The following is a 26,183-nucleotide window of genomic DNA, read 5'->3' as shown; positions in this document are numbered from 1 at the left end:
GTATTTACTGCTTAAAACTGTTCAAACCGAATTTAACGATCGACTGTTAATTTTCTACTGTCAAGACGACACCAAAGACAAGCAACGGTTTGCGACCACACACAACACAACTTCACCACAATTCTACTAACGTGCGTGAAGCGTGAATTTTCCCCTTTCCTTCTATGTGAATAATGCCCACCTTTGTATGTAACCATCTTGGGCCATCCTTCCAATACTAATCGCCCTCTTTATACCTATCAGCGACTTAGTGACGAATTGGAAAAAAAAATACACATGACCCCCCGTGTATACTTTGGACATTGGAGACACGCAGAGACACTCACAGAACACCTTGAACCGCAAAACAAAGCTCGCTTTGCGCGCAGCAAACCCGTTTGAAAATTCCCGTGTGTACTATCTCTCTCTCTCTCTCTCCTTGTTTGTCTCTCTATCCGCAGTTACATCCGCATCCGCCACAGCCGGGGTGGTGTTCCATCAAAGAGCTTTATCATTGCCAAGCGCTCCCATGTTAGGCCATTCCCCTCATAGCAATACGCATCACTTGGGCGCACTCCATGCGCACTCCGGCGGCGGTGGTAGTGGTAGTAGCGTCCGGTCCTCCTCCCAGTGCAGCGTCGTTGCGGCCGTCGCTGCCGGTACGCAGGGTGGGCTGCTTCCTTCCGCTACCGGCGGTTCGCAGCACATTGTCACGCTCTCGACGTCCCTGTCGTCATCGTCCGCTTCGTGCGCCGGCCCCGGGACGATCCAGCCGGTGCACCATCGTACCCGCTCGCTGCCCCTGACCGAAGAGTCGGCCATTCGCCTGACGGCCGAACACTACCGGCAGGGTGGTGGCGGATGGTGGCAGCCCCACCATCACGCCCCTTCTTCACTCTCGCACTACAACCATCTGCAGCAGCCGCACTGTTCCTCTGCTGCCGGTGCATCGAACCACCGGAAATCATCGTCGGCGTACCTGCCCGCACCGCCACCAACCTTCTCGTCGATCGGCTGCAGTAGTGCGCAGTGTCCGATGCACGCCGGTGGTGCGAACGGGGGAGGCGGATGGTCACCGCCCGTGTCGGATGTGCTCTGCACGTCGCCGCCCCATCGCCACCAGTACGAGCTGTCGCCGGAAGGACCGCAGCCGTTCGCAAGCCTCGTCCCGTCGCGCAGCTCGATGGAGAGCATTATCGAGGATCAGCGCTATCTGCCGATGGATCTGAAGAAGCCGGCGGGCGAGGAGACGCCGGAACCATCGCTACCACCTGCCCTGCCGTCGGGCAGTCAGCTGACGCTGATCAGTCGGCTGCTGCGCAGCAGCAATCTGCAACAGTCCACCTCCTCGTCTGGGTCGTCCGGGTCCGCCTCCTCCCCAGGCACCACGTTGTCCGCTGGCAAGATCGGTCTGCTAGGGCTGAAGATGGCGATGATGGCGGAGGGCCGCGGGTCCGCCTCCTCGAACGGTGGCTGCTGTAGTTGTAGTAGTCCCTCGCAGTCGCAGTGCAGTAGCGGTAGCAATTGCCTTCAGGCCATTAGTAGCAATTCCACCACCAATACCACCACCATCACCACCACCACCACCTCTAGTTCCCATAAGAGCACGAACGGTTCCTCGCCGGCGGCGCTGCGCCGCCTGAGCGCTGGCCGCACTGCCAGCGGTACGATCAGCAGGAGTATGTATTTTGTTTCACACCACATGATTTTGCATCTCGCGTTTCCTTCCTTTTTTTGTTTTTTTTTATTTATTCTTTATGTCTTATTTCTCTCTTTGTCGGTATACCTTTTATCTGTTTTTAGTTTCTTCTTTTCTTTTGCATTTCGATGTCTTTATTTAATGATTCTGTTATGATTTCTATTCTATTCTCTTGTTTTCATTCATTTTTGTTTCTTTTTAAATATTATTATTGAATGCCAAACACTTTCTTGTCGTACACCAAACACACAATTATAGGTAGTTTTGAGTGCTTTGATTTTGTTATTAGCATTTTGTTCTGTTTGTTTAAAATATCTTTTTGATCTGTTTGTGTTAGAAAAAAAAATGTTTATTTTTGTTACTTGTTTGTATTTTTGGCCCACAACATTTTTCAATTTTAATTGTTTTTCTTTTAACTATTTGTTTTTCATTCTTTTTTCTTATGTTTGAGTCAATGAATTATACTTGTTAGGAATTTCTGAGAGGTTTTTACAGACTTTCTTGATTCTGTTCTACTCTTTATTACGACACAGTCGCTCTCTAATGTCACACAGAATCGAGAAAGTCTGCCAACTGTCTAAGTTAATGAAACAAATCATTTTTACATTTTTACAATGGAACTCAACTAAAAAAACATACAAATTCTCCTCGCCATTGGATTATGACGATTCTCTAAAACCCGCTGTCGCGCTGTGTGTAATACGCTTGTAATCGGATTACACAGCCACACAGCCGTCGTCCTGCCCCTTTCCGGGTGGAGGGAATTAAACTCATCTTCCTGTGATAATCGATTTGGCACATTTCGTGGCACAAAATCCAATTTGAGCGACTAAACCATGTGGCGCATGCCTGGTACCACCACCAATCCTACTTTAAACGTCACATACCGTTGCGCTCAGCGACGCCGTAAGCTTATCGTAATCGAATTAAGCGGGCTCCCCAGATCCAGCGGGCGGACGGGAAAGGGATCAGCATTGCATTACACACCTCGATACACACGCATACACATTGCGCTTAGAAGTGGAGGGGAAATAGTGGGAGAACACAACACATTTGCTTGCTCGGAATTGCTTATTTATTGGTCATAGTTGCGCACAAAATCACCAATCAACTCACCCACATCATTCTTATCGGCATTAGGACAGTGTACTTCATTGGCTTTTATTTTGGCTCATTATCCTTTAAAAAGTTTGTGTTTGAGTTGTTTTTGAGCTGTAGAGCGCCACCAAGCCCACGCCAATTGCACGTAAATCTGCCTTGCGCACCATCACCACTACCACCACCACCACCCGAGAAAAATACCCTTTCTCCTTTCCACTACCTTTTTTCGGTCTTTCTGTATGCTCCCGTTTGTTGTGTTTTGCATGCCAAAAAAGTGCTCTCAGCTGCAACTCTCCCTGCGAATGCGAAACCTCCATTATCCATATTGTGCATATTACTTAAGTGTACTCTGTAAGAAGATGCTATATTGGTTTACTCACATCGCAAAATCAACCGCATCGTAGCAGGCGACGAACCCTTTTTTCCAGTTTTGGCTTTTTTCCTCTCTAAAAAAAACAAAATTTAAATTCCTCCCTTCTATTGCTACCCAGATTGATTTTGTTGTGAACTCACTCACTCAAAATCACAACCAGGACACCACTCGCCACACTGTATCGCCCAACCCGTACACTAATCGCTCTCTTTCTCTCTTTTGCATCGTTGCCCTTTCTCTCTTTCTTCAAACCGCTCCACCCGCAGGTGTTGCCATTGCGCGCGAACGCTGCGACAGTCTTCCATCGCGAAATCGAACGACTAGCGAAACGATGCCACACCAACAGCAACAGCAACAACAACAACACCTCCTAAACCAGCAACAACAGCAGCACCACCATCAGCTGATGCTGAACAGTGGCAGCATGCCACCGCCTCGCATGATCCCGAGCAGCAACCGGCCACACTCGGTGCACATCAGCCACAGCCACAGCCCACCGGTCAACTCATCCCCGCTCAGCCCGCCGCCGCCGGCCACCTACTCGACCGGTTCGGACGGTTCGTCGCTTAGCATCGACGAGTCGACGGACAGCTTCATCACCGGCTCGCTGACGCCCGATGAAGGCCAGGGCTATCCTAAGGTCATTAAGTGAGTGCGCTACAACGAAACGACCAATTTGCACAGATGGCAAATCAAAGTGTGTTGTGTGATGTCGTTCGTTGCTTTCTTCGAGTGTGAACCCTTTTTATTCTCCATTTGACCCCCCTCTTTCTCTCTGTCCACTCTTTGTTACGTTCGCTCTTTGCAGTCAACTCAACTCGGGCTGCTCGATACCGGAGGAAAACTCGGAAGAGTTCATCAAGGACTACGGCCACATCGATCTGAGCGCAGCAGGCTGCGGCATCTCCCAGCACGATGACTTCGCAGTGCCGGTAAGTGTTGTGCGTTTTTGACAGTTTTAGGGAAGATCGTGCGTAGACATTGAACGCGCGCATTTCCGGTCAGTTCCCATCCGATCCTTCCCCGTCTCGTGTGTAATCGCCAACCCCGTTCATCAACCACAGCCAACAACTGTAGTGATGGGAAAAATGAAGATTTCATTGGAATCGATTCCGGCTAGCTCCGAAGTTTTCTGGAATCGATTCCGGATAGTAGGTGCGGAATCAGTATTCGGAATCGATTCCGGAATCGGCTCCGAAATTGGTTCCGGAATTGGTTTCGGAATTGGTACCGGAATTGGTTCCGGAATCGGCTCCGGGATTGGTTCCGGAGATTGTTCCAGAATCGGCTCTGGAATTGGTTCCGAAATCGGTTCCGAAATCGGTCCCGAAATCGGTTCCGGAATCGGTTCCGAAATCGGCTCCAGAATCGGCTACGGAATCGGCTCCGGAATCGTCTCCGGAATCGTCTCCGGAGTCGACTCCGAAATCGGCTCCGAAATCGGCTCGGGAATCGGAATCGGTTCCACCATCGGAATCGACTCCGGAATCGTTTCTGAACCCGGAATCGAGGAGGTCCGATTCCGAGCTCCCACCACTACATCACTGCTGCTGTGAACATTCCAAATTCAATTCAAAATTGACACACTCAAAATTAAAACCGTGTTCCTAATTGGCTTCTTCTCTCTTTTTGGCTCTCTCCTTTTTTCCTGACCCCCATTTCTTCCCCCCAAACCTCTCCGCGCTTTTTTTTCTCTGTCTTGTCCCGTGGAATGCTTCTTTTCCACGAACAAAACCCCAAAACTGTCCTTGTGAACCCGATAACGGCCAGCAGACGCATCACACTGCTGCGCCGACCAGCAACGCCACGTCCATCCTCGCCGGCAGTAGTAGTAGTAGCGCAGTAGGCAGAGTTGGCCACCCGCATCATAATTCCCTCTCGCTTCCCATATCGCAGGCGGCGCGGCGCGGTGGCAGCCCAGCGCCCCCGTCGACGGTAGGTTCGGTCGAGGGCAGCGCGTACATGGAGATGTGCAGCCCGAGCGGCAGCTCGCCCGGCGACCCGTCCGGCAGCTGCTACATGGCCATGTCCCCGGTGGCGGACTTTTCGCGCGGGTAAGCAAAGCAAACGCTCCACTTATAGGCAAGAAAAACATTCACATTAATCGCTTTTTAACCACTTTCAGGCTCTGCTCCAGCTCGAGTGCACACAGCCGTGCGTCTAGCCTGGCGGAGGACATCGTGGACGGGTACGTGCCGATGAGTATGCCCCGCACGGCAGCAGCAGCACCAGTCGCACCTCCAACGGAAGAGTACATGCTGATGGACCCGACGCTTAACGGTGGCACCAGCAGCCGGCTCTCGAACGCAACGGCCACCAGCAACAACGCGGGCAGCAGCATCATCGGTGGCGGTGGCATGTCGTCGGCCGCTTCGAGCTGCAGCATCACCTCCGGCACGCCGTCGGCCGATTTGCGCCTGTCGCTCGAGAAAGTGCCGGCGTACATTGGGCAGAGCGACGAGCACGAGGTGAACGATCGGCCGTTCCGGACGTACTCGGTCGGTAGCCGGCCGGAGCTGATCAAGCGCAAGCTGCGCGTGGAGATGCTCAGCTCGGGCGAAAGCTCGGTGGGCGGATCGTCGGCCGGCGGGTCGACCAGCTCGCGCCAGCGCGCCTTTTCCGTCGGGTCGCGCGCAAAGGTGCCCCGGTGCTCGGACGTGTACAAGGGATACTCGGCGGCGCCCGTCATTGTGTCGTTTGCGTCGACCAGCTCGCAGGGCAGCATGCTGGAGAGCAGCAACAACAATAGCTCGAGCAGTACGAGCAGCATTTCGCACGCGGGCAGCTACGGTGCCTCGATCGGGGATACGCTGCCGATGGATGAGCTGGCCGGTGGTGGTAGCGCTGGGGGTAGCAGTATGGGCCGGAAGTCGGGCAGTGGATCGCTGCTGCCGGACGGTACCGGTGGCGGCAAGCCACCATCGCACGGCGGTTCCCACGGGCGGATGAGCGATCTGATGGAGATTGATTATTCGTCGCCACGGCAACAGCCGGCGCGACCGTCGACGAGGAGCAGCGAACCGTCGGGCATGGAGGACTATCTCGACATGTCCGGCAACAACAACGAGGAGGAGCAGCGAGCAAGGGGCGGTGGAGGCCTGGGGGCGACGTCCTCGGGCTACGTCGAGATGCGCCCCGGCCGGCTCAACTCCCAGTCGGAGGAGAACGATTACCTGAACATGACACCGGGCGGCGGTGGGCGCGACGAGCCCGACTGCTGTCCGGCTGCCGCCAGCATTGCGACCAGCTCCCCCATCCAGATACAGCACCACGCGAAACAGCCGGCCGACGGTGCGGGCAGTGCGCACAGCAGCAGCAGCAACAACAACAACAACAACTACCTCGAAATGTACCCCCGGGCGGCGGTGGCGCAGAAGGAGCAGAAGCGAACTGCCAGCGCCACGTCCACCACCACCACTGCTACGAAAGTACCTTCGGAAGATTACCTGAACATGGCGCCGCTAATGATCAGCTCGCTGGGCGAGGCGAGCGGCAGCGAGGAGGAGAAGATGCACGGACCGGACGAGGAGCCGCTGCTCGAGTCGTCCAGCGCACCGCCGGACGGCTACATGGAGATGTCCTGGAACCATCACGGCCCGGTGACGGCGGCCGGGCCCGTCTCTTCCTCCGCCTCCTCCTCGGCCACCTCGTCCGCCCATACCGTGCCAACGAATGGGGGAGACGATTACATGAACATGTCGTGTGGCAGCGGCTCCCAGTCGGAGGATGCATCGCGCACGTACTCCGCACCGATCACAATCCAACCGGGTGCGGGCAAATGCCGGCTCGATCTGAGCGGCGAATCGAAGGTGGAGGCGGGCGCCAACATCCCCAACTATCTACCGCTGGGGCAGCATCCGGATGCGCGCAAATCGGTCCACCATCCGCACCACCAGTCCGCGATGATTGTGGCACTGCAGCAGCATCTGCCGCTGGCGGCACAGGCACCGATCCAAACGACGACGGGACAGCAGAGCGGCTCGATCGGCTTCAGCCCGTCGAAGCCGGCGGAAACCACTCCCGAGCGGGCGCGGTGTGACTCGCGCGACAGTGGCATCGTGACACCTTCCGGCAGCCAGCCCACCATCTTCCCGTTCAGCCCGGCGAGCCCCACGAAACCGTTCGCGCCGGCCCAGGACGAACCGATGGGCGGTGAGTCGCTGGACGATTTGAGCCAAAACTATGCCGAGCTGAGTCTGGGCCGGCAGCAGCAGCTTCAGCAGGCGCAAAAAGAACCATCGCCCGCCACTCGCAAGCTTTCCACCGGGAGCAATCGGGGCTCGGGATCGTTCAGCAAGCTGCAGCTAGTGGCAAACCAGCCCGACTACGTCAACTACTGCCCGGCGACACCGCCGATCAGCGGTGATGTGGCGCCACCGTCGGGCATCATGCCGCTCAACGTGTTGCCGTCGGCACAGAGTCGAACCCGCAGCAGCATCGACGATGATGGAGCGGGCGATTATGCGCTCATGAACCCGGCCAGCTCGCGCAAACTCTCCACCACGTCGATGGGCTCGATGGGAGCGGCCAGCCTGTCACCGGCCGGTGCCGTCCCGCCGGGCTCGAGCGCAGTGGGAAGCATCACTCCACCGGTGCTGGTTGCTCGCAAATCCACGCTGCTCCTGTCCAGCCCACAGATGGGCTTCAAACCGATCGCTTCGTCGCAGGACGCGGAACTGCTGCTGCAAAGCAAGGCGGTACCACACGCTACCGCTAACTCGCCGAAAGCGCTCAACCTTGGCCGACGTACGGGTGAGCCAGCGTTTAGCTTTACCGAGCAGCAGCAGCAGCAGCAGCAGATGGCCCCGCTGCAGCGCAGCATCTCTACCGGGACGCGCCCGAACAGCGTCAACAGTGAGCTGATCGGCCGGCCAATCGGTACACCGGCCGGCCCGTCCACCCCCGGTGCGGCGTCCCACAGCAGCACCACCGCTGTCGGCAGCACGCGGCCCAGCTCGGCCAACAGCGAGCGGCTGCCCGTCATATCAGCTACCTCATCGTCCGCCTCGTCCACGTCGACGCTGTGCGAAAGCAAAAACCAAAGCCCGTCCGCCTCGAGCACGGCGCTCGCCATGGTGGTGGGCGGCGGCAGTACCACCACCAGCCCCCCGAGTGTGCCCGGTTCGCGCCCGGACTCGGTCAGCTCGATTACCGATCCGCACATTGTGTCGCGCCCACCGTCCGTCAGCTCGGAGCGTGAGCTGCACTACGCTAGTCTCGATCTGCCACCGTGCAGCAGCAGTGGTAAGCAAACGGTCGCTGCCTCACCGTTTGCACCCGGCACGATGATGCTGCTGGCGGCGGCGGCCGCTGCGACAACGCCCGCGGCGACCAGCAGTGCTGCCGCACCGGTTACCAAGATGGACGTCGACGAACCACTGCCCGGGTCGAACGAAGCGCGCACCTCGATCGACTCTTCCAGCCCTAGTCCGACGACGACGGCCGGTCTGCAGCAGCAGCAACCGGTGCGTTGTGCCGCCTTCACCTACGCGCAGATCGACTTTGTGCGATCGCAGGCGCAAAGCCAACAGGGACAGACCGGCGCGGGACCGGCCGGTGCCAGTGGACCGACCGGTAGCACCAACACCACCACCACCAGCACACCACCACAGTCGTCACAAGCGTAGTAGTTAACCGCGTACAGTGTCCACGATTGGGTGTAATTTTCGCATTGAAATTTACGTTTTCGTTTGTTTTTGTGGTGTTTAGCGTTTTCGTTTTCCTTTTAGTTTCTAGCATTGTTATTTTCTACGTAGAAAAGTGTGTGTGTGAGTGTGTCCGTGAAAGAGGAGGCAACGGGGATTTGCTTTCTAAACTTTGAGTCTCTTGAGTAACACCAATATTTGTTGCAGCGCAAAACATGAAACTCTTCTTCCACTCCCGGTCCCGGTAGCTGGATGGTACCTCACGCTTGAGGTGTTATCGAGCAATTGTAAAGTAGCAACGTGTACAGAAGGATTATTGTAAAAGAAAACGGGAAAGTAAGAAAGATGCAAAAAAGTATAGAAAAATGGAGAAGAAGAAACAAAAATAAAAACCTCAGTTCTGTTCTGTGCAAAGAAAAGTTAAAACTCTACAACAAAAAGACGGACAAGACCATGGGAATGAAAAATGAACCGAAAACTGCCAATACAATTACACTAAGCGCGCGAAAAAATAAAACGGAGGAAAAAAAGAAAGTTGAAAGGAAAGGGCAAATTTTGCAAATAGTGACAAAGAAAAGGAAGCCCAATCTATTTACATACAGACACAACAGAACAGAAACGGGAAGAGCAGAAAAAGAAAGAAAACCGGAAAAAACAAGCGTGCAAACCTCACTCATATATACATACAGCAAACAGAGCAGCGAGCAAGAGCAAACAAGATGAACCGAACCGCGAGCGCCCTCTAGGTAGCATCTTAGTCTAGTCTAGGCCAAAAACCACAACTATACACCGAGACCCACACACGCACAGTGCGTCCCCGGCGGCTTCTCCTTCCCTGGCACTATAAATGCACTGAAAAAAAAAGACAGCAATACACCAGAACCTCAAACCAACTACTACTAGAACAACACAGCAACAAACAGCGACTTATGAAGGTGTTAGGAAGCAAAGATAATACCTCCAGAGAGAGAGAGAGAAGATAAGAGAGAGAAAGAGAGAGAGAGAAAGAAAGAGAGAGAGAGAGAGAGAAAGAGAAAGAGAAAGAGAAAGAGAATGGTTTACGTCTTACGACTTTAGTATGAATTTACAGTTGCGCAGAAATAACAACAGTTAACTTTAGATCACAGATCAGTAGAGAAGATCACATACATGATCGACATGATGAGGGAAGTGTTGAACCGTTAATGCCTATTACAATTACTACGCAGCGACAGCTTGTGGGCGCGAATGCTGCTAACAAACTAATAACACTACTCAACCAGTGCGAAAGTGGTGTGTGACAAGCCTGCTGCGACTACTGCTGCTGCAGGGGCGTCGCACTCGCTATATCTACTCGCTCTCTCTCTCACACACACACTCTCTGTATCACTTGTTACCATTGGAGGCCTCTTCTTTTTGTTGTATGTATAATATATAAACAAAAAAGGAGCGAGAGTAGAAACCCCGTTTACTTAGGCTGGAATGGCTTTTGTAGGAGTCACTTGGCTTGGTGTGTGGACGTTTTTGGGATGCATTTTTTTCTATTGTTTTTTTCTTTATATATATATGTGTGTGTGTGTGTGTTCGGGTGGATTTGTTCCGGTAATTGCTACAGCCATACAGGATGTGCCGTGAAGGAAGAGGAGGAGGAGGTGGAGGGTGTGAAGAGGTGCGCCGCAAACAAAAGCTGCAAATTGCAGAAATTACTGGAAAAGAAGAAGGAGAGGGAAGCAAATTGCATAAAGAGAAAAGGAGAAGGAGGAGCAAAACATATGTATAAGCCATATAAGTGTAAGCGGGAAGAAAAGGTAAGAAATAAGATAAGAAAATGGAAGAGAAAAGCAAAGCGTGTAAAAACCTAAATAAAATTAGAGAAGGTAATACATAAATTTAAAAAAAACACACACACACAACAAACAAGAAAATGGAAGATTTATTCCACACGCGGTAGAAACATTTGCTAGAAAAAGGTATAAAAAAGAAGAAAAAAAGAACACACCCCCACACCCCCACATCCACTCATTGCATTGTGTTCGTTTTTGAAGCTGAAGTATGTAGAAAATTGGTAAAAAAAGGAACCACCCCCTCCTAGAACTGAAAAAAAACAGAAGCTAAACAAACAGAAGAAATACATATGTACAGAAGAAATGCATACATATACAGAATTACTTATTAAAGCAGAAAACTCTACATTAAAGTTAGAAACAATAAGCAGAAGAAAGGGGGTAACAGAGAAGAACACACAGAACCGAGAACAGACTAGTAAATAAGCCGTGTAAACTGTAAGGTATAGTGGGAATAAGGATGAGATGTAGAATAGAGTAAAAGAAAGCAAAAGAAAAAAAAAACCCGGTAAGTGTTTAAGAGAACAAGAAGAAGTAGAAAGAAAGAAACAGACATCCACACACACACATACATACATTTAAAAAATCCCTTTAAGGTTAAACGGTTAAGGAGAGAAGAAATGTACGACAAACCGGTGTAGTAATAGTAATAAGGGATAAATTAATCGATGGGATAAAGAGATAATGTAAAATGCCAAAATAAGCTTTACTTGAACGTTATTTTCCTACTTAGTTTTTATGGTATATATATATATACATACACACACATCTACATATAAATGAAAGCAGAAAATAGAAAAAAGGAAAGGAAAAAACAAACACAAATAAGTTACAAACCGATTGTTGGTTTTCCGTTCGTTCCTCTAATATATATATATATATATATATATATATATATATATATATATATATATATATATATATATATATATATATATATATATATACCATATATATATATATATATACCACATATAAATATATATATATATATATATATATATATATATATATATATATATATATATATATATATATATATATATATATATATATAACATGTATGGTATAAATAAAATTTATGTACAATATATATCACGACACACAGCATATAAGTGCATACATAAATATATATATTTTTTACAAACAATTGAAACAAAAATCGCTAGAAAGAATGTATAAGTAAAGCAGCAAAAAAAAAAAAAGAATAATGGAAGAGAAACAGAAAAACAGAAAAACAGCTGAAAACAGGCAAAACTCTAACGCTCTCGCAAATGAAACCAGTAGACAGAGAAAAATGGAAAAAGATATGGTAGGATAGTTAAAAAAAAAAAACAAAAAAAATGCAAGAAAAAAGAAAAACAAGCTAAAAACAGAGTACTGTTTATGTGTGTTCTTATTGTTTTCTCATACATTTTGTGCTGATCTTTTCCCTTCCTGCCCATCTTTCTTTTCCTCGGTTTTGTTCCGTTACTGCTAGGGGCAGTACTGCCAGAACAAGATGGCTTAGAAAGCGGTTGAAAGTGGAGAGATTTTCTTTAGCAAAGATTGAACCGTTTTTCCTTCGTATAACAAATCCCTCTACCAACCAATTGGGCACTAACGTTACTAATTGAGGAAGAAACTTGGTTACCTGAACTATCGGAATTCAGATCAACGAAGCAAAGTAGGCGCACATTGCTAATAGGAAGAAAACGAGGCAGTAAAAGAATGAAAAAATAAAGAAATAAGGGTAGAATAGAGAGAGAGAGAGAGAGAGAGAGAGAGAGAGAGAGACAGAGATTATTTTCATTCTCACCTTGAACTTGCAGGAAAAGCGCGTCGAAAGGAAAAACCATAAGGCAACGTGTGTAGTGGATTTTAGACCAAAATTAGAGCAGAAACACGGACGAGAGAAGTAGACACGTAGAACAACCTGAAAGGATAGCAAAAACAAAAACAGAAACAGGAGGAGAAAAAGCAAAACATCGATAATAATAAAGAAACTTCTAAGAAAATGACACAAAAAAAGGAAGAAAAACGATTATTAGCAAATGAGAAAGAAACCAAAAAAAAACAAACTGTGGAAAACGAAACAAGAAAAAAGAAGGAAAAGGCACACAAATCGGAGGGGGAAAGGAAAGCGCAAACTGCTAAGCGAAAAACAAAACAAAAAAAAAATAAACAGCTTTAAAAGTGCTTTTTTTAACAAAACGAACACAGTACATTCGAAAAGAAATAGGTATGAAAGGAAGATTCGTTTTTAAGATCCGGTGGTTTAAGAACAGCAAAATGGGAAAATTTGTTTGAAAGTGAAATGAAGAAGGAAAAAAACATGAGAAGAAAACAAGCTAGTGTAAATATATAAACTCTATTGCTATACTACTGTACTATCTACTATCTCACTATTTAACTACTACACTTAAAACGAAGAGAGAAGAAAAACAAAGTTAATAACTACCTACTAATACTACTACTGCGCTACACTCTTTATATCTAGTTTGTCTACCTGCTCTATTATGATAGTTCAGTTTGATTTGTTGTTTTTTTCCTATTACTTTCTTGTTTTTACTTCTTGTTTTTCTACTATTTTTCATACTCTTTATGTTTTTCTATTGTTTATAATATCCTAAACATTACGTTCTTTGTTTTAATCTTTCTTACTTACTTGTTTTGTATTATGTTTTAACATACTTTTTATGTTTAATAGTAATTTCAATGCATTGTTTTCCTCTCTTCCTCTGTGACATACTGGTCATTGCTAACAAAATGTAGCTTTTCTCGCTTCCTCGCCTACGGATTTTGTTTCCTGTTTGAAGAAAGATGTGAAAGAGAAAGATAAACAAAGTAAACTCAACAGTACTCGCAAAACTGGATGAAAAATGATTATCTGCCGGTGTGTGTGTGTATGTTTATGCTCATAGCACACTTGGACCTACTTTTATTTGCTCATTTAATTACTTAGAATGAAGAGATAGAGGGAAAGTATGTTAATTTACTTACTTTATCCAATTTTCCCTTATGGATTTCGCATTCAATTGCTTTCATTCACTTTTTTGTTTTTAATAAAAACACTCACATTGAAGGAGGGCGGAAAATGGTATTTTTAAGCGTAAATTGTCCTTACCCTTGGATTCCAACGTAATGACCATCACTGCAAAACCAAACGAGGTAGCAACGGGTAGCAGAAGCAACAGCAGCAGCAACAGGTTCCCATTTCCTTCCAGTATCTTGTAGAGAGATGAAAAAGAAGAAACATGTAAATGACACTGCCTCGTAAACAGCAAGGACTTGTAGTGAAAACGAAACAAAAATAACATTATAAAACAAAAAAAATACCAACATTGCCGAATGTTGTCAGCAGATTGCGTTTGGGGGGTTGGAGAACCCCCCGAAGCGAGAGACAGACACAGGCATCGCGCACGGAACCGATGATCCAAAACATCGATAAAACAATTCAAAGCATAAGAGAAAATTTATAATAAAACAAAAAGAAAAGTAGGAAAAAGAGAGATAAATAAGAGAGCGATGGAAACACAAACGTGCTATTAGTTTGATCTAAAACAAAAGCCTACTTTCCTCTAACCTGTGTGTGTGTGTGTGTTACCAGCCGTTTCTTTTCCGTTTTTGGAAGCTCCTTAACGCCCCTCCCCTATGTTCCTTTCGTGTTTAAGAAGGAGTTAGAACAATTAACTAAACGAAAACGACGCTTTGTTTCGGTTCTCTTCTGTAACGCTTCCATCCCTTGAGGCAAACCCTGCCAACTGGGATGTGAGTGCAGCGGCACTGTGTACGGTTTTTTTGTGTGTGCGTGTATGTTGTGTGTTTTGCAAAGAAGTCTTCTTACGGTGAGAGTATGATGGGCGCCTCGAATAAGGAAAAGAAATGCTTTCTAGCCTTAAAACCACAACAGCAACAACAACAACCAAATGAAACATCAAAAAGGCAACAGAAGTAGTAGTATTCATTCAAAACCAACCATGTCATTTTACACGCGCGACGATGCTGCTAAACATTAAATTGCACACTTGTAAGAAAAGAAAATCAGAAAACAAAGCGGAAACCGGTTGATTGAACGGAGCAAAAGCAAAGAGGCAAAGCAAAACAAAAAAAATAAATCGTAAATTTAAAATAAAATGCAAAACTTTAATGCAATCATGTAAAAAAAAAACAACATAAAACCCCCTTAAACAAAACACTACTCAAATGCACATAGAGCGCGAATCGGGAAGCTAAAGCAAAGTTTGAAGAAAAAAAGAGAAATAAGGAAAAAACTAAACTAAACTAAAAAACAATGCTAGATAAATAGTGTAACACAAGGAAGAGCGAAGTGTAAACGATCGAGAAGAAGAAAAACAAAAAGAAAAATGCAAAAAAAAGTTAAAACAAGAATCAACAACAGCAAACCAACATCGCAAAAGAAATGGAAACAAAAATGGAATCAAATTCCCCTCAGACGTTTAGATGCTGCGCGCCGGCACAGGACGCAAGAAGAAAAGATAAAAGGAAGAAGAAAAAAAACCAAACAGCAACAGCAACAACAACTACAACTAACATGTGAGAGAACAAGAGAATTAAACCGGAAACACTGTGTTCAATTTACGATTCTGAATTCATACATTGATATTGATCAGCTTTACTTTTTATTGTAGCGTTTAAGTATGTAGCGAACATGTGCGATGGGGGGGGGGGGTGGGGTAGGGTGGGTATAGATAACATATGAACACGCCACAAGTGAAGAAAGAGAGACACGAGAGAGCGAAAGAGAAAGGAAAGCATAAAGAGGATAACAGTGAACCCCCTCTCAAGCTCCCTTTGCGCTCGATTTTCCACAAGAAAAGGTGGAAAAGGCCAGAGCCAGAAATATTATATATATAGAATAAAGGTAAAAGAAAATTATAAGTGAAATGAAACCTAAACATAATTGTAAGCTAAAGTGGAAAAGAGAGAATAAAGAAAAGAATTACAATAAACACATAAACACACACACAGAGAGTGTAAAACAATAATTAAATGAACACCTGTGTAATTGATAATATATAAAACATGAAACACGATAATGGAGTTTAAATGGAGAACGAAAAACAAGAACAAAGACACCGAAACAAAGAAGGTAAAAAGGAGAAAAGGCGTCATCCTCCAATTATCTGTCCGTCGTCCTATTTCCTCTCGTATGATAAGAGCATGTGATAAGCGCCCAATAAGAGAGAGGAGCGTTAGATCTTCTCACACTAGCGAGAGCGAGACATGGTGAGAGAGTGGATCGTTAGAGCTACCTCCTGATTTGGATGATCTCCTGTTACGATGGCTGGTATTTTGGTCCGCGCCTGGTAGCGTTTTGATTGGTCGCAGCATCCCACAAAGGTAGCGGAAGGAGAGAGCGAGAGAAAGGATACTCACTCTCCTCGTCCTTTTTCCTCTCGTGTGATAAGAGCATGTGATAAGCGCCCAATAAGAGAGAGGAGCGTTAGATCTTCTCACACTAGCGAGAGCGAGACATGGTGAGAGAGTGGATCGTTAGAGCTACCTCCTGATTTGGATGATCTCCTGTTACGATGGCTGGTATTTTGGTCCGCGCCTGGTAGCGTTTTGATTGGTCGCAGCATCCCTCAAAGGTAGCGGAAGGAGAGAGAGAAAGGATACTCACTCTCCTCGTCCTTTTTCCTCTCGTATGATAAGAGCATGTGATAAGAGAGAGGAGCGTTAGATCTTCTCACGCTAGCGAGAGCGAGACATGGCGAGAGAGTGGATCGTTAGAGCTACCTCCTGATTTGGATGATCTCCTGTTACGATGCCTGGTATTTTAGTCCGCGCTGGTAGCGTTTCGATTGGTCGCAGCATCCCACAAAGGTAGCGGAAGGAGAAAGCGAGAGAAAGGATACTCACTCTCCTCGTCCTTTTTCCTCTCGTATGATAAGAGCATGTGATAAGAGAGAGGAGCGTTAGATCTTCTCACACTAGCGAGAGCGAGACATGGCGAGAGAGTGGATCGTTAGAGCTACCTCCTGATTTGGATGATCTCCTGTTACGATGCCTGGTATTTTAGTCCGCGCTGGTAGCGCTTCGATTGGTCGCAGCATCCCACAAAGGTAGCGGAAGGAGAAAGCGAGAGAAAGGATACTCACTCTCCTCGTCCTTTTCCTCTCGTATGATAAGAGCATGTGATAAGAGAGAGGAGCGTTAGATCTTCTCACACTAGCGAGAGCGAGACATGGTGAGAGTGTGGATCGTTAGAGCTACCTCCTGATTTGGATGATCTCCTGTTACGATGCCTGGTATTTTGGTCCGCGCCTGGTAGCGTTTTGATTGGTCCAGAAGGAGAGAGAGAGAAAGGATACTCACTCCGCCCTTCGTCTTGCCTCATAAAATAAAATACGCTTCTGATGGTGATGCAAGAACATTGGAATCGGCGCTGTGGATCCCCGATCATCAGATCCTTTTTGAATTTACTACTTTTGCTTGCAACCGTTTTGAGAAAAAAAGAGGATCGCGACACGGCGATCGTTTCGGACGCAACAATGAAGACGCACGCGCTGCAAGAGTGTTACGATGATCACACACATAAAATACTATTAAGGTATTTATTGTTATTCTTCTAATACTTGTTTTACGTTCCCGGGCGGGGGTGGTTGGCTTCCTCGCGCTCCCCGGTACATGATTGATGATTTGCTGCTCTAGGAGGGGGACTCTTTCCCTGGAGCAATCGATCGAACTCGAAACTACACCTTTCAACAGTGTACAATGAGATGGGCTGTGTGGCTCGTGCCGAATATCCTCTCCCCTCGGCCTTCACAACGGTCGTTTGCTGCGCACTTTCGCCTACTAGATTAGTATTGTGTATGCTTTTGTAATGTTTTGCGGGTTGTCCCTTGGAGGGAGGTTCCAGTTTTGTGCCTTCTACTACAGTGCCTTATATAATTTAGTGCGCTTTCCTTCTCGCCTTATTCTAACCTGCTACCTGCTGCTCCTTCTGCTGTTGCTGCCACTTAAGCACGATACACTGCTTATCAGTATCATAGTATCATCTTGATATAGCTAAAAATATATATATATATATAGTGGTTTATGTGTGTGTTTAAGGGGTTTATATATACTGTTACTTATATATGATTCAAATCATCCCACCACAATCAACAGAATCGTGGGGTTTCTAGTTGTTTTCTGTTTGTTACTGTGTGCTATTCATTGCGGCCTACTTATATGAGATTCAATGCTCGTTGTGCGGGGGCTTTAATTGCTCGATGAGATGATTTTGGAGGATGGAGAGAGAAAGAGATAGTTTTGTTCCTTACTCGTCACACGCTCCTAAGTAGGCGCAGATGGCGTGAACGAACGCTTTCCATTAAGTTCCCCCAAACAAGCTGACCACCTTAAACAAAAGCTGCTAAGTAATGTTGGCGTGTTGCCCGCCCTAATGATATATTATTCTCTTTTGCCCACCAATCTCCTCCTGCAATCCTGGCACACACCTCTACCACCCCGCTGGAGTAATTGTTAAAATTAGAAAATAAAATAGAAATCATACCCGATTCTCCTGCCGTAATCTTCTCTCTGTTTCTCTTTTTCTCTCGCTCTTCCCTTTTCACGCTTGGCCAAAATAAATAGTGCCCGCCGGTCTCTCGACACCACCTCCTCCTCACGGGTCCAAATTTTCGGTGGACATTTTCGGTATCTTGGCCGGCGGTGCCGCCACGAGATCCGCAATCGACGCAAACTCCATCCGCTTCTTGTACGGTGGCAGTATCATGCCGCCACTGCCGCTACCGGCCCCCGGTGACGTTGTGCCCGACCCGGCGGTGTTGCTGGCAGCAGTGCCCGGCATGGCGGGCGACGCGCGCGACATGTCGACCGGTGGCGTTTGCGAGGAAGCTTTCCGCGACAGATCGGCGGCGGCAGACCCGAGCGGCGAGCTGGCGGCCAGCGGAACGACGCTCGAGACGGCCAAATCGACGGCGGAAAAGTTGTACTTGGAGCTGCCGCCCGTACCGCCGCCCGCCCCGAGCGAGGGGCTTTCGCGGCTGGCCGATTTGGTCGGCGTGAGGCGTGCGCCGGGCGACGGTACGAGCGATGCCCCGGTCGCCGACGGGCCCGAGCCAGCGCCCTGCGGCGGCGGCGGCGGTGGCGGCGGCGTTTGCGCCTCCAGCTTGCCCGTCGACGAGGCGGTCGAGGAGGAGGACGATTTCGGCGGCTTCATCAGCATCGAGTTGAACGCTTCCTGGTGCAGCTTCAGCAGCGAGGCGGACGGGGCCAAGTACATGTTGTTCGCCTCGAGGGTGGCCTTCGACAGCGGGTCCGGTATTTCGTACTTGTCCTGCGCGAACAGGGCCGACATGTCGGGCATCTTGCCCGCCGCGGCCGCCGAGAAGTTCGGGAACATGGACAGATAGTCGAGGTTGGCGGCGGCGGCGGCTGCCGCGGCTGCAGCTGCCGCTGACGATCCTTTGCCGCCACTGTTCGAACCACCAGCACCGCCCGATCCACCGGACCCACCTTGCGGGGAACTGCTGGCACCACCACCCGGTGAGCCAGTGGCCGCGTTTGGCATTCCTGCCGCGCCACCGAACAGAAGGTTCAAATCGGGCATACCCTTGCCACCGGCAGCTGCCGCTGCTGCCACGGCCTGACTGTACAGCAGCGCGTTCATGTCGGCCGCACTCGGCGGGGCTCCGCCAGCACCGACCGCCGACGTGAACAAACTGTTCAGCATGTCGGCCGGATTGGTGATGCTACCGCTGCTCACTGCGGCCGCCGCCGCCGCTGCTGCCGCTGCAGCCGCCGCTTTCGACGCCTTATCGCCCTTGCCGCCGGACTTACCTCCACCTCCAGAACCACCCATACGTTGAATCGGTTCGAATAGGGCGGACAGGTTCGGTACGCCCAGATAAGGATTCATTGCCGCCGCCATATCACTGTCCTTCATCCCGCCGCCGCCCTTCGAGCCGGAGGAGGACGATTTACCCGACGGAGATTGTCCATCACCACCACCACCACCCGCCAGCATGCCGAGGTTGAGCGCACTGTTGCCATTCGTGCCGCCGCCGGAACCACCACCGCTGGTGTGGTTGAGAAAGGCGGCAAAGTCGAGCTGATTGTTCGAGAGCGATTGCGCCTTGAGCAGCACCTGGATGTCGTCCACGTTGCCCGAGTTGAGGATCTGCTGCACCACCGGATACTTTTGCGACTGCTCCACCAGCAGATTGATGTCGGCCGTCGTCGGGACGGGCGGAAGGTAGGCGTCGGTCGAAAACACGGTGCGCAGCTTCGAGATGAGTTCGCTCGCTGCTGCGGCCTCCTTCTTGGCGGCCGATGCCGTTGCCGTCGAGAGGGACGAGTTGGGTGTGTTTCCTCCTCCTCCTCCTGCGCCTCCTCCTCCACCTCCACCACCGCCTCCCATCGAGCCCATCTGTCCGCCGGAGTGGTCCTTCGCGCTGCCACCGCCCTTGCCGGACGACGGTTTCTTGATGATGGAAATTTCGCTGCCCAAATTGCCGAGCGCTTGCGCTTGCTGCAGCAGCATCTGCGAGTACTCGGGCGATTTCATCAGGTCCGCCAGCTTGCCCTGATCGAACTTGGACGAAAAGTCGGCATACTCCATCATCGACTGGTGCTGCAGGAGCGCTTGCTGTGCCTGCTGCAGCTGCTGCTGGGCAGCGACGGCTGCGGCCGCCGCCGCCTGCTGCTGCTGCTGCAGCTGGCTCGCCTTCGAGCGCGATTTGCCCGACCGGCCCGATTTGCCCGTGCTGGGGCTTCCACCTCCCGCTCCTCCGGCTGCCGCGCCGGAAGTGCCCGGACTGCCGGACGTGAGGCCCGCCATACCGGCCAGCGGATTGCCGTACTGCGACTGCATGAACAGGCTCAGGTTGCCCTTCTCCAGCTGCTGCATGAACTCCTTCATGTTCGGTATCGGTGGCAGTCCGCCGGCCGACGACGAGGCGGAGTTGGCACCGCCGGACGAGCCACTGTTGGAGGTGATGGTGGAGGCGGCCGACGTCGCCACGCTCGGCCCACTGTTGGCCGCCTTGGACGATATGCTACGGTTGAGGCTGTGCAGCAGCGTTTCGTTGATCTGCGAGTTGGAGAGGCCGGAGGCGGCCGCCACCTGCGCCAGCGCGGTCAGCGCGGACAGGCCATACTCGTCGCCCCGCTTGCCACCCTGCTGGCCGCCCGCTCCCTGCCCGAACAGGGCGGCATAATCCTGGGACAGCAGGTTCGAGGGCAGCGCACTGCCGAGCGACGCGAAGGTCGCCGCATACAGATCGTGAATGTTGCCACCGGCACCAGCGCTACCTGCTCCACCCGCGCCACCACCGCCACCACCCGACGGGCCAATCAGCGAGCTTAGTGTGGGACTGCCCCGATTGCCACCGCCGGCGCCGCCGGCCGCACTGCCCAGAATGTCACCGATCGACAGCTTGCCCGGGCTGGGGGCGGGTGAATTGCGCGCCCGGCTACGGCACGACGACGTGTCCGACTTGGCCGGGGACGGACTGGCCCGGACGGGCATTTCGAACTTGGCCGGGCTGGCCGAGTTCGACGGTATCGTGATGGGACTGTCCCGCGGCGACGATGTGTTGGTGGTTGTGAGCGAGTTCGCGCCGAGCGGCATCATCTGACCCGGCTGGTGTTGCTGCTGTCCGCCGGTCGTCGCCTGCTGCTGCTGCTGCTGTGAAATTGCGTGAAGATGGTGATTGTTTGCCATCCCCGCACCACCACCACCAGTGCCAGTGCCAGCGCCACTATTCATCGTGAGGTTAGTAGCGGTCGTTTGAGGGGCCGTCGCCGGTCCCCCATTATTGCCACCCGGCTGGCTATTGGTCGGCAGCACCACGAGCGAGCTGGACAGTGGCGACGGCGTCATGTTCAGTCCCGAGGGACGCTTCAACTGTGCCTGCAGGCTTGGCACGGCAATGGACGGGCCGGTCGGTTTGCCGTCGTCGTCCTTCAGCGAAATTACGTCCGAATCGCCCATCTCGGAAGCACCGTCAAAATCGTCCTCATTCTTCGCCTCCGTCGTGATGCTGCTTTCCTCCGCACTGTGCACCAAATTCACGACCACCGGCTGGGGCGGACAGTTGGAGGCGGGAGTCGTGGAAACGATCGTCACATCGTCGTTTAACTTCGTGCCGTCCGGATGGTGATGATGGTCTGCGGACGACAGTGCAACGGGTGGGGGTGGTGGTGGATCTGGTATAACCACCACCTCCGGGATGTCTTCCGGCTCGAGCCCGAGCAGCTCCCGGATCCAGTTCCAAAAGTGGCCCGAGGTGGAGTCGCGCGGGAAGCGCGGTGTGAGCGATTTCCGCAGCTTCTCTATGTACGGCACGTCGTTGATGTAGAGCGACTGGAAGTTGATCAGCTCGCGCTTGAACTGTTTGTAGTAGTCGACGGTTAGCATCATCTCCTCCTTCACGTCCTCGGAGAGCGTTTCGTCCTGGACGAGCGTGTACGACATCAGCATCGGGCGGCCGTACTCGGCGGGCCGGTTTTCCGGCGGCGGCATCACCCAGAACGACATCACGTTCGACTCCAGCGCACTGTTTTGATCGTCGTACGGGGCTGCAAAGGTTGACAGAAGAAGCAAAAGTGTTTAAAATAGCATTCTTCAACTGTTTTTGTTTTCTTCCCCCGTCCCAACTTACAGCAAATGAATCCAATGCAGGGAATGTAGGACGCTTCCGTCGGACCACGCATCCGTATCTGATAGTCCAGCTGTGCGTCACAGTCGCGCAACGTGGGCTGCACCGGGAACCGTGGATGCGAATGGTACCATCCGACCAGATTGATGTTCTTCTTGATCATCAGCTTCTGTATCTGCAGCTCGCAGAGCGCCGCCTTGTCGCGATCGTGCCGCGTGTTCCGGCACGGGAAGGCATGCGTGATCGACAGGTTGTGCGCATTGATGTCCCACGTGCCACCGAGATACCCGCACACCTCGTAGTTGGTCAGATGGCAGTGGAAATCCATCACCAGCAGCGTCGAGGTGCTGACGGTCACGAGGAACGGTTGCATCTTGCCGATCGCGGTGAACGGGACCGCCTCGATGAGTGTGTTCGAGTCACTGCCGGGGAAAAACGACGCCGAAAATATAGTAACGGCAATGATAATTTGAAATTGTAAAGGCCAACTCACTGCATGATATTCCGATTGCTAATGGTGTTGTGTGAGACTATGTTCCGCCGGGCCGGCGGTGGTTCCATTGCCGTTTTGTCTTCCTCCAGCTCCTCTACTGGATCTGTGAAAAACGGTGCCCGTATTAAATTACTTTCCGATCGCCCGCTTCACCCGCTCTCTCTCTCTCACCTTCAGCCGGCAGGTCCTCCTTCTGGTCGCGTTCCTTCTGCTGCTTCTTGTAGTACGCCGCCTTGTACGCATCCAGCTTCCGGCCCTTGTACTTGACCGAGGCCCACCCGCAGCCCGACTTTTTGTCCGGATTGATGATGCGCTTGCAGTAGATGGCCCAAGCGCTCGGCGAGCAGAAGATGGTTTCCGTTTCCTGGGACTTTATTTTCCCGTCCGCCAGCAGATCGCCGACAAACTTTTGACCCTGCAGCAAGGCGAATGAAACAAAAAATCCGGTGTTAGAGCTTGATAGTGGTACGAACATTGGGAATGTCCATGTGTGGCGCGTACCAAATACTCAATCGTCATGGCACCCTTGCCGGGCTGCAGCACGTTCGCACCGAGCAGCATCTGCAGCGTGATCGTTTTGCCCGGAAAGTATCCCAACTTGTCGGCATCCTGCAAAGAAGCAAAACAATTCGATTGTAGTAGACATTGCCCACGGTTCACGCAACAAAAAAACGTTCCGCAATACACACATCATCGTTAAACTCGTCCGGAATGTCGCTCTCATCGAGATGGGAGGACGATTCCTCTTCGCTTGCTTTTGTTGACATGATTAGCTGCTCCCTGGCAGGCGGCGTTTTCCTCCTTTTCCTAATTTGCCTCTATTGGCAGCGCCTTGCTTCAAGCAATGCTCACACGAACCGCGACCCCCGAAAGCTAATGGCAAACACACAACCGCACTTTTTTTTCGGGGAGACGCCTGTCGCTTGCGAGAAGAATTCCCCTTTTGTTTCTTTCTTTGCACCAGCTTCTTCCTCACAAACACACAAACACACACGCGCTCGTGTACACACAGTCGGAGGCGGCGACGGCGGCGACACTGTGTGATGCCTTCTCCTTCTCCTCCTTCCCTCTTCAACCCACCAAGCGATGCGTTCCTCACAAGCGCTTTTTTGCAAACTTTTGCTTCACTTTTTCACCCACTTCGCGTGAACCGTTTTTCCGCACTTTTACGCGTACGAGCAGCGCGCTCGATGGCGAACGAGGAAAACCGCACTTTCCGCGGATCCGGGCACAGCTAGCAGGGAAAATTCGGCATTTATTCGAGCAAGCTTGCCTTCCCTGTGTTGTAAGTTTTTTTTCCCCAGTTCTGCTTCTATTGCTGTTGACTGCGTGCGCTAGGGATGGGCATGCCGTGCTGGGGCAAATGTCATCATTTTCTGGGCAGGATTTTGTAAACAGTTTTCAAAACAGTAGAAAGGAAGGTGTTTAACATACTGAAATAAATGCAATATTTTAAAAAAATTATTTGCGAATCAAATGGGTGGTGCCAATGCTTAAAGAGTCGAAAAACAAGCGAGTTTTTGATAATTATCAATGGGTAGAAGATGACCAATGTCAGGATGGGCGTGAACCATTGTGTCCCGCACAAGACGCCGCAAAGTGACGTTTTCTGCTGCCGGGACGAATTCGCCGTACACTGTAAATTATACAAATCAAATTCTAAATTGCTTCTTTACCGATGTTCTTTATGAATAAATATCTATAAAACGTTTGGACTTATAAAACAATCTCAATTTTCAATTAGGAAATGATATTCAATGTAAAAAATAGGAAATTATATTCAGATTTAACCGCCATCCAATATCTCTTATTAGCCGCTTACAACGCGGCTCGTAGAGGTAGTTCTGGCCGCCTACCAGTTGTTGCTTGGGAAATGCGTTTGACAGCCGCTGTCATAGCCGAAACGCTCTCGGCCGAACGTAAACAAACAAAGAAGGACTTTCTGGCGGATTGGAAAAACTCTGTTGAATTTAACTGGAAATTTAGCACCCCTCATCAAAAATGCTTTCGGAAAAGATACGGCAGCTAACTTTGGTGCTAGAAAAACACGAATTAGAGGTGTGTATCGCTTGCACGCCGTGTGTAGCGTCAAATTAATCTCAATTCCTTTGCACTAGGCCCCCGGCGGAATCGTCTCCATTCAGCTATATTCGGAACTATTTGCGGCCTATCTTTATCAAAATGATCTGTAAGTATGTCCTACTTTTAACGTCCTTTCACATCATTAAAGGCTTCCTTTCTCGCACTTTGATTTCTCAGTGCAAATGCGCGGTTTCTTTGGAAGCGCATACCGCAGAACATGAAAGCCGGAAACGGGGAGCTCGAACAGATGTACAAAGTGTACGTAGCGCTGTGGAACAACAACACGGCCGCCTTCTACCAAGCCATCAACCACGACTGGTCCAAGCACGTGTCCGAGCTGATGTTTGAGCTGAAGGAGAAATTCCAACAGGAAACGATCGCACTCATCGGCCGCGCGTACAGCTCCATCTTCGAGAACGTGTTCGCCGAAATGACCAACCAGACGCCGGACATGATCGAGGACACGTGCAAATCGCTGAGCTGGGAAATCGTGCCCGGGGCCTATCCGCGATTGATCATACCAAAGCGAACGGTGGACGAGAAGCCGATCGTGGTCGGTGCGGAAGCGCAGCTGCACCGGTTGACCGACTTTGTGTCGTTCCTCGAGAACTGAAAGCAGCAGCCCGGGCAGGGTGAATGCGTGGTACGTTTATGATTGTGAGCTTTTTAAGCACAGCGGCACTTTAGTTTGGTGATTATCTCTTACTTCATTACTAAATAAAAGAAGCAATGAATGCGAAATTGTGGCGTTCCCCATCAATACTTCCATCCAATTTACTTTGTTTTCGAATGGCAAGCGCACCAGCAACATTCTGCGGTTTCACCCTGCCACGGGAAAAAGCGCCTAACGTTCAAGCTATCTTCTAGCGCAATTTTCATGTCCCGCATCTCCTGCACGGTCATTCCGGGCTGGTAAAGATTAAAGTACAGCAGAAATTGTTTCAGAAACCGTTTCTCGAGCATTAGTAGGCTGTGCAATTTTGAGGAACCAGCGACAACATTTCTACCAAAAAGAAGAAATTCAAATTAAGAAGGATAACAAAATGAAGGTAATACTATTTCTATTTACCGAAAAGCATTTCGTTTTAAGATGCTTCTACGCTTCAATATCGGGTCGGATGGCGAGTCTGAAACACTTAAAAGCTGTTTACAACACTTTTTCAATTTGGTACCACACATGGTGCAAAGCGTTTTGATCGTTGCTGATGTAGCCTACTCTAACTCTATTTTGTTGGTGCGTTGGTCTATGCGTCGACCTTGCTGGTAGGAGCTCGGAATCGAACCTACCCGATTCCGATTCCGTTTTCGGAATAAATTTTTGCTCGGAATAAATCGAATAAAAATTCCTATGCTGGATTCGATCTCAATTCTGG

General features: G+C 50.0%; 4 protein-coding genes across 17 annotated transcripts in view; 2 read left to right on the top strand and 2 right to left on the bottom strand.

Moving 5' to 3' along the window:
• The window catches only part of LOC121595859 (insulin receptor substrate 1), a 208,490-nt gene extending 197,062 nt beyond the window's left edge, over window positions 1-11,428 (top strand). For 7 of the 12 annotated variants that reach the window (XM_041920169.1, XM_041920160.1, XM_041920163.1 and 4 more), the window contains 5 exons: window positions 441-1,658; window positions 3,419-3,800; window positions 3,961-4,084; window positions 4,926-5,206; window positions 5,278-11,428. In XM_041920169.1, the coding sequence (XP_041776103.1) occupies window positions 441-1,658; window positions 3,419-3,800; window positions 3,961-4,084; window positions 4,926-5,206; window positions 5,278-8,779 (5,507 nt within the window). In that variant the 3' untranslated portion in view covers window positions 8,780-11,428. The remainder of the gene's footprint in view (window positions 1-440; window positions 1,659-3,418; window positions 3,801-3,960; window positions 4,085-4,925; window positions 5,207-5,277) is intronic. The other 5 variants (XM_041920172.1, XM_041920171.1, XM_041920170.1 and 2 more) reach the window with 2 other exon arrangements.
• Window positions 11,429-17,143: 5,715 nt separating this feature from the next.
• LOC121596214 (MPN domain-containing protein CG4751) lies at window positions 17,144-24,168 on the bottom strand. Of its 3 annotated transcripts, none has more exons than XR_006005260.1 (7): window positions 23,418-24,168; window positions 23,230-23,337; window positions 22,900-23,143; window positions 22,729-22,831; window positions 22,239-22,657; window positions 17,700-22,155; window positions 17,144-17,634 (listed from the first exon to the last, which is right to left on the bottom strand). XR_006005260.1 is itself a non-coding variant. In XM_041920965.1 (6 exons), exons 1-6 carry the CDS (start codon window positions 23,493-23,495, stop codon window positions 18,236-18,238), a joined length of 4,872 nt encoding a protein of 1,623 aa, XP_041776899.1. In that variant the 5' UTR covers window positions 23,496-24,168; the 3' UTR covers window positions 17,144-18,235. The 3 variants fall into 3 exon arrangements, 1 of the variants encoding a protein (XP_041776899.1); XR_006005261.1 differs by having other exon boundaries at window positions 18,125-22,155; XM_041920965.1 differs by having other exon boundaries at window positions 17,144-22,155.
• A 445-nt stretch (window positions 24,169-24,613) lies between these two features.
• On the top strand, window positions 24,614-25,423 carry LOC121596215 (COP9 signalosome complex subunit 8). Its single transcript, XM_041920967.1, has 3 exons — window positions 24,614-24,786; window positions 24,846-24,916; window positions 24,988-25,423. Exons 1-3 carry the CDS (start codon window positions 24,730-24,732, stop codon window positions 25,421-25,423), a joined length of 564 nt encoding a protein of 187 aa, XP_041776901.1. The 5' UTR covers window positions 24,614-24,729.
• On the bottom strand, window positions 24,794-26,029 carry LOC121596216. Its single transcript, XM_041920968.1, has 2 exons — window positions 25,880-26,029; window positions 24,794-25,813 (listed from the first exon to the last, which is right to left on the bottom strand). The coding sequence occupies exons 1-2, from the start codon at window positions 25,987-25,989 to the stop codon at window positions 25,585-25,587; spliced, it is 339 nt and encodes a 112-aa protein (XP_041776902.1). The 5' UTR covers window positions 25,990-26,029; the 3' UTR covers window positions 24,794-25,584.
• Window positions 26,030-26,183: the final 154 nt, after the last annotated feature.

The sequence above is a fragment of the Anopheles merus genome, chromosome 3R, assembly GCF_017562075.2.
Source record: "Anopheles merus strain MAF chromosome 3R, AmerM5.1, whole genome shotgun sequence".
In the NCBI taxonomy this organism is placed as follows: Eukaryota; Metazoa; Arthropoda; class Insecta; order Diptera; family Culicidae; genus Anopheles; species Anopheles merus.
Note: the sequence above shows the minus strand (reverse complement) of the source record. Positions and strands in the feature narration are given on the sequence as shown.

Excerpts from the sequence above, each read along its gene's own strand:
- LOC121596214 (XM_041920965.1), bottom strand. The coding sequence starts at position 23,495 with ATGTCAACAAAAGCAAGCGAAGAGGAATCGTCCTCCCATCTCGATGAG. Across the intron at positions 22,832-22,899 it reads GGAGGACCTGCCGGCTGAAG|ATCCAGTAGAGGAGCTGGAG; the intron begins GTGAGAGAGAGA and ends CGTTTTTCACAG. Across the intron at positions 22,658-22,728 it reads AGCAATCGGAATATCATGCA|TGACTCGAACACACTCATCG; the intron begins GTGAGTTGGCCT and ends TTTCCCCGGCAG.
- LOC121596216 (XM_041920968.1), bottom strand. The coding sequence starts at position 25,989 with ATGTGTGGTACCAAATTGAAAAAGTGTTGTAAACAGCTTTTAAGTGTT. Across the intron at positions 25,814-25,879 it reads TTAAAACGAAATGCTTTTCG|AAATGTTGTCGCTGGTTCCT; the intron begins GTAAATAGAAAT and ends TCTTTTTGGTAG.
- LOC121596215 (XM_041920967.1), top strand. The coding sequence starts at position 24,730 with ATGCTTTCGGAAAAGATACGGCAGCTAACTTTGGTGCTAGAAAAACAC. Across the intron at positions 24,787-24,845 it reads TAGAAAAACACGAATTAGAG|GCCCCCGGCGGAATCGTCTC; the intron begins GTGTGTATCGCT and ends CCTTTGCACTAG. Across the intron at positions 24,917-24,987 it reads TATCTTTATCAAAATGATCT|TGCAAATGCGCGGTTTCTTT; the intron begins GTAAGTATGTCC and ends TTGATTTCTCAG.